At 36.5% G+C, this 12747-nt stretch overlaps 1 protein-coding gene across 1 annotated transcript in view; it reads right to left on the bottom strand.

Moving 5' to 3' along the window:
- The window catches only part of LOC126176584 (disintegrin and metalloproteinase domain-containing protein 22), a 1067821-nt gene that overhangs the window by 165310 nt on the left and 889764 nt on the right, over positions 1 to 12747 (bottom strand). The window contains exons 14-17 of the mRNA XM_049923744.1: positions 11150 to 11342; positions 10947 to 11058; positions 5499 to 5618; positions 791 to 872 (exon numbers count right to left, since the gene is read on the bottom strand). Coding sequence (XP_049779701.1) covers positions 791 to 872; positions 5499 to 5618; positions 10947 to 11058; positions 11150 to 11342 — 507 coding nt within the window. The remainder of the gene's footprint in view (positions 1 to 790; positions 873 to 5498; positions 5619 to 10946; positions 11059 to 11149; positions 11343 to 12747) is intronic.

Genomic DNA, 12747 nt, shown 5'->3' with positions numbered 1-12747 from the left:
GAAATGTCTTCGATGTCCCCTCACATATTTTTCCTCCATTTTGTACTTCTCCTTCTAAGTTCCAATTTCTTATAATGGCGCTGCTATAATAATAGGCATTTTAATGTTTTCTTTTGTCTTGCTGCATCATATGGCATTACTGTAACTATACCTCATCATAAAATTATTGAGGCTCTTGTGGCCACTTTCTGATGTATTGCCCATTGTCTTTTGTCTCAGGACCTTTACCTGACATTTCTTTGATTAAAAAATGTTGGCCTAAGACCTCTAGACAAAACCAACAGGCTAGACGTGAGTACTTTATCAGTTTTAATCAATAAAATATCTAGTTACATTATAATTTTAGTACCAAAAACTACATCTCAAGTGTAAGAACAAGATTTGTCAATGTGATATCTATAGTAAAGTATAGTATGCTTTTGAATGTAAGTTTAATATACAGGACAAAACATAGGAAACTACATATCAATCACTGACACGGTAACAATTAAAATCAAATTTACAGTAATACTGAAGTTTGCCCTTGTCTTCTATAATCCTTTAGATTCCACCCCTTGGCATGAGATGTTCGGAATAATTGGGAGACCAGTACACAGACATCTATGTGGCACTTCATAATAACGGGCCCTTAAAACCTGATATATTTCAAAGTATGAACTGCATTCTTTCCAGGTTCAGCAGACCACCAGATTATTAATGACATAATAGTGCTTCTTCTTGCAATATCCATTTCCATATAAATTTTATGTATCTCAATCATAAAATAAAATTTATAAAATTGTGAACTTACCAAACTTTCTCCACATGGAGTTCCATCTTTCACTAGACCCATTAAAGGAAGTCCTGGAGAGTCAATTGCACCACTTGTTGCCCTACGGAGGAATTTCATGAAAATTAGTATTTCCTTCAACACAACAAGTTAAAGGGTCTAAAATTTAAAAATAAAATATATCAGTCTTAATAACAGTGCTGTAAATATTTTCAACTGAAAACAAAATGGTATTATGATAACAGAAATGACCAATTCTGTATGTTTGTGCATAAAGAGGGAAAAAAGTAAAGTCATTTGAAGGAGGCAAGAACACTGTCCAAAATTTCCACATAGTTTTACAAAGTGTGTGATCTGAAAGGAAGAAACCTATCTGATCATTATACATGACATCATCAAATGTTATTTAAACTACTTAGGTTTGTTACATGACAAAGAGTGGCTTTCTTTCTTTTCTGTTCTTTAACAGTATACTGTATTCCTATGATGCATCTAAAGGATATTTAGTGGTTTACTCCTTGTAAAAAAATAACACAAGGAAAAAGGACCACATTAACATTTTTCTGAATTACCTCCATTTTAAAGTTATAATGAAAGTCTCAGATCAAGGAATTCAAGGCAAAAATCAACAATTTAACTTTGTGATAATGTCATCTGTCAACCTCCTGATGCACTCCTTGATCACAATGGGTGGCTATGAGAATATGTTTCTAGTTGATGTTTACAGACATTTGAGGAAAGTCTGCCTTGAACTATTGACAATATTGTGAAAAGGAAACTTGCTATTCACCATATTAGCAGAGATGCTGAGTTGCAGTTAGGCACAACAAAAAGACTGTCACAAATATAGCTTTTGGCCAGTAAGGCCTTCGTTGAAATTAGACGACAAACACACACATACACACTCACATAAATGCAACTCACACACACACACACACACACACACACACACACACACACACACACATGACTGCAGTCTCAGTGTGGCCTCAGTTGCCTAAGACTGTAGTCATGCGTGTGTGAGTTGCATTGGCGTGAGTGTGTACACGTGTATTTGTTGTCTAATTATGATGAAGGCCTTACTGGTCAAAAGCTACATTTGTGACAGTCTTTTTGTTGTGCCTATCTGCAACTCAGCATCTCCACTATATGGTGAGTAGCAACTTTCCTTTTCACAATATTGTTACATTCCATCCTGGATTTTCCATTGTTTGATATTTGCTTTGAACTTTTCATATGCATAGTAGCAGTAAGCTACCTGATAAGTGTTCCCTTTAACCAAGGCAAAATATTTATTTTGTGAGCAGGCAAATGTAGTTTTTATGTAAGGCCATATCAAATATAATGGACACAAGGCAGTATCAAAATGTAGTTCCAAGCAGACCCTCTGGATAATTGGTTAAAGTATAACTCAAGCCAAGCATTCATCTAGATGGATGTGGTAAACCTGATTCAATCGAAATAAAATTGACTGGTAGAACTAATGTTTAAAAGTATAAGATATGATCAAGATAATTCTTGTGTCTGCAGATTGACAAGTTGTTCATCAACCATCCTTTGTGTTGCAGAATTTTATAATTCTCTCTTGCATGCTGATTGTTGTTGCCTGAATTCGAGAAGGTGTTAGCTCTTAAAGATGAATTTTTTTCAAACTCAAGGAAAATTTAATAAAATTTGTTTATCAGTTCAAACTGCTGCATCTGGATATACAGATGAACAGTAGCAAAGTAGACCTACTGTATAAAATGGTCATATCATTCAGAGTATGTACTGCGCCATTCTGCCACATAAAATATGATGTATTCTCAGCACGTTGCTGCAGATCTAGGCCGCACCCTAAAATTTGTACTACTATGCTGATTTAGGTGTGCAGGAGGGTGGCAGGGGTGAAACCCCTGAGGGAATTGTAGCAGACATTGGCAAAGTATACTGTAGTCATGTTCATATCATGACAGTGCAGGAGGGAGAGATGCACTCAGGAAATTGACAACTGACTCCTTGTGCTGGATTTTGGACCCACACTTTTCTAGAGTTCAGTAAGGGCATTTATAATGAAGCGATACAGCAGAGCTTCAGAGGCTTTATTTTAGATTGGTTTTGCCAAGGATTGTACCTGTCACCATTGTAAAAAACTGCTGAAACTACTGCTGAACCAATGAAATTGGCATAATTTACCACAAGAAGCAAAGCATGTCAAACAAACCTAAATTGCCTAGCAACTGCAAAGACCAAAGTATCTCCAAACTTAGATTAAATGTGCATGCCAGACTCAGACTTGAGTCTGAAACCTCTGCGTTCCACAGGCAAATATTTTACCGACTGAGCTATGCAGTTGCAACTCATGACCCACCCTCACAGCTTTACTTCCATCAGTACATCTCTCCTACTTTCCAAACTTCACAAAAGTTCTCCTGCATATCTTGTGAGACTATCACTACTGGTACAAAGGAATGTTTGTCAAAGGAAATGAGTGCTGTAAATGTATATCTTACTGTAGATGAGTATTACTCAGAGCTGAAACCAAGTTAGTTTATTTTGTGAAAGATAAAACAAATTGAAATTTTGTCATCTCAAGTGTATTGAGTTCCACAGAGATCATTGTGAGAAACAGTTTTTGGTTTCTGCAACAAATTGTAATTTATTATGTTTTTTTATGAAACATATTTATTTACTGTCTTATTGTCCAACTTAAATGATGGAACACAAGATCTGTAAAAAAGAAGATAAGAAACTGAAGAAATATACAGAAAAAAGGAAGGCAGTAAAATACATAAAAAGTAAAAGGTAAAGGGAGAATAAAAAAAAAATGATAAGATGGAAGGAGGAATGGTGAGCAAAGTGTAAGATATTATCAGGCAAACAAAGGTGACAGGGAAGGGAGAAAGGCACTTCATAACATGAGACATTACCAGTACTCTGGGCATGAGGTTCACAGCACATGCTGGTGATGAAGCTCTTGCTTGGGAATGGTGGCAATGAACATACCGATAAGCATGAATATATGATGCACCTAAAGTATTGTCATGAGATAATAGAAAAAAAACTAAACCTACAATACAGGCTGCACTACTACATTTATGAGAACGCTCAATTAGACAGTATTTTGAGTTGCATTTCTCTCCCTCCTCTCTCCTTCCCACATAACTAAGAGTGACTCATCACTGAGTACTAATACTATGTACATGATGCAGACACTAAATTGTGTTGGCAATCCTACCTAACAATTGAGCAGTGCAGAGCAATGATATTACTATAAGCTTTATGCTTTGGGCCCGTATGGAAATGAATATCAGGGAAATTCGTGACACAGATTTTCGTGAATGTTTATGTATACAATTTGGGCCAACAGCACAGACAAAGCTGGTTCCCCATAAGATACACAGATGGCATGTGATAATCTCAAAACCAACAACAGTGTGCCTTAGGGCCTCATAGTTCTCAGCATTTCAATCTATATCCTCCCTCTTTCCTTCTACCTCATAACAAAGGATAACTCATCTCCAACAAGACAGGTTTTATGTACTGGGACTTCTAGTGATGTGACTAATTTCAGAGGCAGTGTAAGGAAGTTCAAAGTCAAGAGCAAGAGAAAAGCTGATCATTCTGTTTGTGAGTGATGTTTGGCAAGAAGGGTACTAGTTACAAAGCAAAATTTAAGATTCAAGTTATCAGCAATGCAAAGCAACACAGAAAGTGGTAAGCTGGACACAGATGTCATGTTGGTGAAAAATATGTTTGTTGGTTGTATACAAATAAAGAGAAACTCTTAAATAGTTCAAAAAGCTTGTGATCACTTTGAGGGCAAAAGTGCAAACACCCAAATGTGTGAAAAAGACTTGCCTGTGACTAAATTTGTGCCCTATAAAACTACAGATTCTTAACCAAGAGAAATAGACAGAGTATCAGAAACATTTTATGCCCCTTTTCATGTTTTCTCTGCAGCATTTATACCGTTGCTGTAGCTCAAAAACAGGAAGTGTGGAAATGCCATTACAATGGAAATGATTTAAATTGTAGGCTACACAATAGGACATAAAGATTTTGCCAGTGGAATTTTAAATTTTATATGGATGTGCTCCACAATTTATGTAACAAAATAATCTATCTGTTCATCTGACAAAACAAAGTTGCCCCCCCCCCCCTTTTTTTTGGAGAATAGCTACTGTGTTTATGAACAAGGTATAAGTCTTTGATGGTCTACAAAACTAGCTGCAGTAACCCGTAATTGTATTAATTTCAACCCACAGGATACGAGTACACATCATTTTGAAACTGACGATTTATGATCTAAGAAAAAAAAGAACCTTTACTATAGGTGAAACTATTATTTTTCAAGCCAACATTTAGAAAAAAAGATGCAGCCTATATTTCCACAAGAAAAGCTGCCAATCATCTACATGATGAAGTAGTATCAGTCGGCACAGTATTAATGCTGCAGAGAAAACATGAAAAGGTGTATTAAATGTTTCTGATACTCTTTCTATTTCTCTTGGTTAAGAATCTGTAGTTTTATAGGGCACAAATTTAGTCACTTATTTTATACAGTTACAGTTCTTCTACCACCTTTCAGGATTGTAGTCCATGGTTTTCATAACTTCACTTCCTTCAGTTTTTATAAAGAGTGTCCTTTTTTTAACAGAAGTGCAGTAGAAGAAGTTAAATAATTCAACATATGTGGTAGCTATTTTATCTAAACAAGAATGATGAAAAGAACATAATTGCTACTTACTTGCATTCATATTCAATTCCTTTGATGGAAATAATTGTCCTGGAGTACAGCTGGTCTAGTCCAGGTACAATGGGATATCGGTTCCCTAACTGACACTGCAGGGATCCACAGCGAACATTCCTGCAGAAGTAATACATATGTAGCCTGCATTATTTAACAGCCACCTCAGAAATCTCAGTAGGGTGTATGACAACAACTACATGTAAAGTTTTACACCATATATACGACTTTGCACCTTAGAGTACACCCGTTATGACATTTACTTCTGTCACAAAGCATAAGCTGCTAAAAAAATAATCTTGAAAGAATGAAAATGCAACCAAATAACTTTTTATATAATATTTTAGAACACCATCATTTTTATTTATAATTATGTTCAACTTCAAATGCAGTTTCTCATTTACTTTGTAGATTGGTATTAATTATTTTAGCAGAAAACTTTGAAACCCATGTAGAAATTATACTGACAATTTACCATAAAAATCCAAAACAATGAAAAGATCCATTAATGAGAAACTTAATATGTTAAAAAGTTCAAATAAACAACATTTCAGAATTCTGCTACGATTTCACCACAATCATTTGATAATTTATTTTTATATGAATTGACAACACTGTACACATCATTTGGAGATAGTAATGGAACTGTTCAATGCTCATCCTTTTTTTCCCCCAACTCAGGGAAGCCGATACACTATACTTTAAAACACAATCCAAAGAGATGAAAATTATAGCCTGAAGATTTTCTAGAATCTTGAGTAAATGCACACTAATGAAGCATAATGCTGACATAAAATTAACTATTTTAAGAGAAACATAATAATTTTTGTATTTAGAATTTAGAATTTATTTATTTATTTATTTATTCCAAGTGATCTGATGGTACACAGTGTGTTGCAGATGTCGGAAAATATCATTTAACATTGTTAACATGTATTAACGTAAGCCTATAGTATCCTAATGTATTATATTGCTCAATGTTTTCAATTTAACACAAACAGCAAGATTATTGTTCTAAGTATTCATTTACAGAGTAAAAACAGTGACACAACAAATATGACTTCACGGCTTTGCTAAATTTTATGTTGTGTTCGATGGACTTAATACTAGTGGGAAGATTGTTGAACAGCTGGAGGCCCATGTTGAAAACTCCCTTCTTACACAGTTGAGTGTTTGTACGTATAACATGCAGGTTTGCGTTTTTTCTGGTGCTGTGTTCATGTATTTCACTATTTTTTACGACTCTGGGGTCAGTTGGCACTATGTGTTTTCTGAAGAATTTTAGAGTCTCCAGAATGTAGAGGCAAGGCAGTGTAAGGATTTCCAACTTTCTGAAGATGGGTTTGCAGGAGTCTCTGGGTTTGCTCCCAGTAATAATCCTCATTGCTCTCTTCTGGATTCTGAATGTGCTCAGAGCAGTTGGAGCATTTCCCCAGAATATTACACCATATTTTAGGTGGGCTTGTATATAAGCGTAGTATGCACTGGTTAATGTTTTCAGGCTAGCACATGTTTTCAGTACACTCAATGCATAACAGCCAGTACAAATCCTGGCATTTACCTTTCCTGTATGTGTATTCCATTTCAGGTTATCTTGAACCCACAGACCTAGGAATTTGAAAACAGCGTCGGTATCTATTGACTGGTTATTTATAGTGACAGATGGCTGAGAGGAATTTGCATTTTGTGTTGTGTGGAAGTTCATGGAAGCTGTCTTTTTGGTGTTGATGGTTAATCTGTTGATTTTTGCCCAGTTGCTGAGTTGATCAGTAGCCAAGTTCACAGCCTTTTGCACAGCCTCTGTATTCTCCCCTTTGAGGAGTACAGTTGTGTCATCAGCAAATATTATTGTTTTGTGTGCATCAACATTCAGGCTCAAGTCGTTAATATACAGGAGGAAAAGTAGGGGTCCCAATACTGAGCCCTGTGGAACACCTTGCTTTACAGTTTTATTACTTGATAGTATTTCGGTTATTGAGTTGCTTTGTCTATTAGTATATTTCATGCTGACTCTCTGCATCCGATTGGTTAGGAATGTAGCAATCCAGTTGTTTGCAATTCCTCTGATACCGTAGTGTTCTAATTTTTCCAGTAATATTTTGTGGTCAACAGTGTCAAAAGCCTTTGACAGATCCAGAAATATGCCTGTTATGGGTTGTTTTCTATCTAACAGTTCTAAAAGCGTATTTATGCAGTCATATACTGCAGTTTCAGTAGATTTGTTTGTTGTTGTTCAGACCCATGTTGAGTTAAACTTAGTAAATCTTTTTTTCAATGAAGTCCATCATTTTTTTGGACATTATTTTTTCAAAAACTTTAGAAAAGCAGGATGAGATTGAGATAGGCCTGTAGTTATTCATATATTTCTGCTACACATCATAGTTTTGTTAATTTGTGAAGTCAAGAATATTTTGATTTAATATTATAATCATACTTATTGTTTTGCACAAGTGTTCAAAAAGACGGAATTAACAGAAGACTGTATTTCTTTTCAATTTCATGAAATGTTAATCATCTGTAATTCTTTGGTCAAGGGCATAGATTATGTCGATCGTATATATCCTCATTCACTAAAGGAGTATGAATTATGTTTTGGTGCAAGACAGTTGGAAGTTAGCAGTTCTTGGTAAGCATTGTGTTAGTTTGTGGAAACTGCAGAATATGGAATAAAGCAATTGTGATGAGAATGTATGTTCCTGCTTCATGATATTATTGATACACATAATATGGACACCTCTTTGCAGCTTTAGTATTAAGGAATCATTAACCTATGACAACTGTGCCAACACAAAGAAGAACTTACAGAAAATGATGAGAAATAAGTTAAGTGCAAGGTACTTTTTACAGATTCTCTTACTCCCTACTTTGGGTCATTCTGTGTCAAATCAGGGACATTTTGGTGGATCCTAAGGTGACCATTTCAGAATTTAGTCATTTTGGTACATGGATACCTAAGGTACATGGATACCTACATGTCAGGCTTTTAGTAGCTGAAATTTGGAGTGATGTATAACACTGCAATTAGACTTCAGAATTTTTACTGGTTCTAAAGAGAATAGAGGCTTCAGAAGACGTAGGATATAGATAAATATTATCAAACTTACTTCAGAATGCTTTTCTTAAAATCTTATTAAAATTTTGTGGCACAACTACCATAAAAGACATTTTGTTGTAAAATAACAACACTGTGATGATATAAGTTTTTGTCCTATTACTCTTCAACTAGTGCGAACCTAATGATCTTCTTCCCAAAGAATTCTCACCATAAATAATATATAATTTATAACAGCTTATTTTGTTTTTTCCCCTACAACAAACTGGTTTTTCTTCAAAACTCTGGGCTATCTACAAAGGAAGTATTCAGATTTAAATTTTCTGCTATTGTAACCAAAAAAGCTATTAAAAGTGTCTGTTATTTTGGAGCCAAATTTGGTCAGTTCGTATTTCATCTTAAATTAATTTCCTTATTTCTCTGATAATTTTTTTCCTGTAACATTTTATAATGTTCCAAACAGAACTTATCTCCCCCAAGGGACACTGTCTTACTGAAGGCACCTTCAGTGCTGGGCAGGAGGGTTTGCATGTTTCTGATGAAGCCAAGGGCTGTGCTGGCAGTAGCACCGTTTCCAGCAGAATCTGAAGTGGTCTTGACAGAAGAGAGAGAGAAAGAGTGTCCCACAACATAGGGCAGGGAGAGCTCTACATGTGTAATGAAGCTATCTTCCGTACAGGTGTGAACATGACACAAATATTGTTCCTCCAGGTTGAGAATTGGACATGGACTGATAACACCATACTGTAAAAAAAAAGGTACTGCAAAAACTTAACAGAAGCCTTGGCTATAGCAATGTCAAATCTGAGGACAATGCTTCAGCCTCGAAAAATGGAAGAAGTGGCCAACGAAATTTTAAAATGTAAGTATGATGTTGTAGGGCTACAGGAAATAAGAGGGAAAGGCTTGCTCTATGGTGAGCCAGAGGAAAGAATCAGCCAATATCAAACAGGGTTCATAATAAGCAGGAAAGCTAGGAAAACTTTATTAGAATTTGAGCCCATAAATGAAAGAACGTGCAGATTACAACAAGAGATAAATTTAGGAATATATCAATAGTAAATGCACATAAACCAATGGAGAAAAAGGATGATATAGTAAAAGAATGGTTCTAAGCAGACCTGGGAAAAAGTATGTTGCACAGTACCTAAGAATGATTTGATGTTAGTAGTAGGATTAATGCAGAAATATGGAGGAACAAACATCAACTTGGAGTTTTTGGAAAACATTTATTGCACGATGAAAACAATGATAATTGAGCTGTAATCTGCCCTGTTGATGACATGTCTGTGGTCGATACCATTGCTCCTCTGATGGCCATATTGGTCGAGCCCTGTCCAGCAGCACTGCTGGTACATGCTGATGCCTCACCAGCCCATTGGAGTCTTCATTCCACTGGCTGCTCCTGTGGCTTTCCTCATCTGTTTCCAACAGTGTACGTGCATCTCACCGAATGGCTCCAGTTGGTTACCAGGTTTCCTTTCATGGACAGTAGCTGGTCACCTCTGACCCTGCAGTAGCTCCTTCTGGGACCACTCCACAGGCTGGCCATATCAGTCTGCACCACCGGCGCCACTGTTCTCTTGCAATTTCTTTTTTGTTTCATGCTTGCTCTCTGCCCACTTCTTCACAGCCAGGCCTGGGCAGACCACCACATTTGTAGATATTGCTTTACAACATCATGTCTCAGGTTCTGGGGAAAAGGGTTGCAGCCCCTCATCTTTGGATATCATCTGCACCAACCTGAGGGAGACACCTCCTCCCCCCCCCCCCCCCCCCCCCCTGTGGCACCCACCAGCTCTGCAGTCCCCTTCTTTGGTTGGCCCCACCAGTCACAGCTGAGGAACAGCTTGCAGGATCTTTTGGCTAGTGGCAAGTAGCTCTGCCATCTTTTTCTTAAACAGGACGGGAGGCCTAGTAGCTGTTTGCTCAGATCCAGCCGAAGTGCCAGCTGTATCCCGCAGCCCATCCATTGGGGCTTCCAACCAAATCTACACTGCACCACACAACAATGCTCATCCAGCCGCTACCGGGAATGACACTTTACATTGAGTGGCCAACAATCTTTGTTGGAGTCTGCCACTTCCTCCGATCCTGGCCCTCCCAGAACTTGATGCCACTGTGCTGGTAGTGTGACTGTGTAATACTGATTGTGTACTTGTGCTAGTCTGATCAATGGACTGACATTGCTACAGACTTTGATTCTGTTGTTCGTATTCATATATGATCAGGGACAATAATTTCAGTTGTTATTCTGTTTTTTTGCGGAACTCAGCTTTGTTGTGATGCTGTAATAAAAGTATACTTAAACACAACCTAGGATCATCACTCATCAATCATGTGCATGTAGTTTGCAACAAAGGACACAAAACTAGAAATACATTATTGTGACTTACTCAGGTTCACACTTGATGTATTGGCCTGTTGTAGGGTCCATTCCACAATGCCCATTGATGGAACCCTTTGAGTTGAACTGGTTGTAACACTGTTCATCTGCTGCAATCCCTCCTGTATTGAAATTATTTAGTGTTAACCAATACAAAAATATCATAATATTCTGACAAAAAGAGTTCTATATTCAAAACAGATAACATTTTACCATATCCCCAGATGAGTTCACACTGAATATTCAGTGTGGGGCACACTCCATTAAAACAATATCCCTTGTTCCCACATGGTGTGCCATTCTTCTTGTGGATGTCAGGAGGACACTCGCCACTTTGACCAGTACAGTGCTCAGGTAGATCACACTCATTTGTTGCATCACGACAAAGGACACCTCTTGACAAAAGCTGCAGAAAGAAACAAAAATCATAGATGCACTTTTAATTTAAATAGGTGTGCTTTTAAGTACAACAACAATAAGAAATAAAAAATTGGTTGTACTTATTGTGTTTACCCTCAGTTTTCTGTGTACTGTATTTTAGTTAGTTTCTAACATAGTGATATAAGCTTGTACTTTGAGGGTAGGTTCTAGATTGATATGACATGGCGTAGGTTAGTTCAGTTCACAATATTTCTTCAATTAAGGGTGATTTCTTTCATTTGTTTTTCCACATATTTGGTAAAATTATCTGATTATTCTGTTTACAAATAGGATTCATACAACCTACACATTAATAGGGCACACGATCAGTATCAGCTATGTTCTTGCTTTTTGATTTCTTACCTCTTTGATTGAAGACTGTGTGCTCAACTATGTTATAAAAATGAAGGCTATATCCTAAAAATGTGATCAACATACAAGGATCTCAGTTGTAGAATTTCACAGAGAAGTATTCTGGGGCCTTTGTTGTTTCTTCTATATATCAATGATCTAATGCAGCCACAAAGCTCAAAGTTAGTGAACTGTGCTGATGGCACATCTTTTATTATCTGGGTCTGACCATAGAATATCTTACCATGAAGAAACTTACATTAAATTAGGATAGGAAATCTATCAGGAAGATTTTATTAAATTATAATCAACCTCAAGTCAACATAAATATCAAATCACTGTCTTTGGCTGAAACATCTGACAAGCATAAATTTCTAACTACTGTGACAGATAAGTAACGTAGATGGAAAGAGTATATAAGTTGCATCCATAAAAAGATTAACTGCAACATATACTTATTGAAATATCTTGCAGCTATAATAACTCCTTCCAACTTAAAACAAATCTGCTATGGATTACCCCACTCACAACTGTAATATGGTGTGACATTTGGGATGGTGAGCCTGCAGTCTACATGACAGGCTATTCAGGCTATAGTAACAGCTGGTTACAAAAATTATAAAAATATGTAAACATCAGTCCTGTGGGCACAATTTCATAAAGTATGATTTACGAAGTATTCACTTCGCGTGTTGTTAAGAGAATGATATTTTTCAAAGAGAATGGAGAAAATAGCATAATGAAAAGAGTCATTCAACATAACAACATGTGAACCAAAGATGATTATCATATGATTCTGAGTGATATAAGACCTATTAATCACTCTGAACTCTTTAGTTACTCTATGTGGAAGAAAACTGCATTGAGCTATCTAACTTGGTTGGTAATTTAGCCATAAAATTAGGCATATTTTGTTTTTACATTGCGTTTTAATGTGGTTCTGAGCCATAAAAGAAACCAAAGTTCATAGAGAAGGAGCCACGAACAGTTTTTTGAAGCTCCAGGGATTGGGCCTAAATGGCTACTTCAGGTAAGCTGAT

The sequence above is a fragment of the Schistocerca cancellata genome, chromosome 3 (genome assembly GCF_023864275.1).
Source record: "Schistocerca cancellata isolate TAMUIC-IGC-003103 chromosome 3, iqSchCanc2.1, whole genome shotgun sequence".
NCBI lineage: Eukaryota > Metazoa > Arthropoda > Insecta > Orthoptera > Acrididae > Schistocerca > Schistocerca cancellata.
The sequence above is the reverse complement of the archived record's forward strand: the minus strand, read 5'-3'. Positions and strand labels throughout refer to the sequence as shown.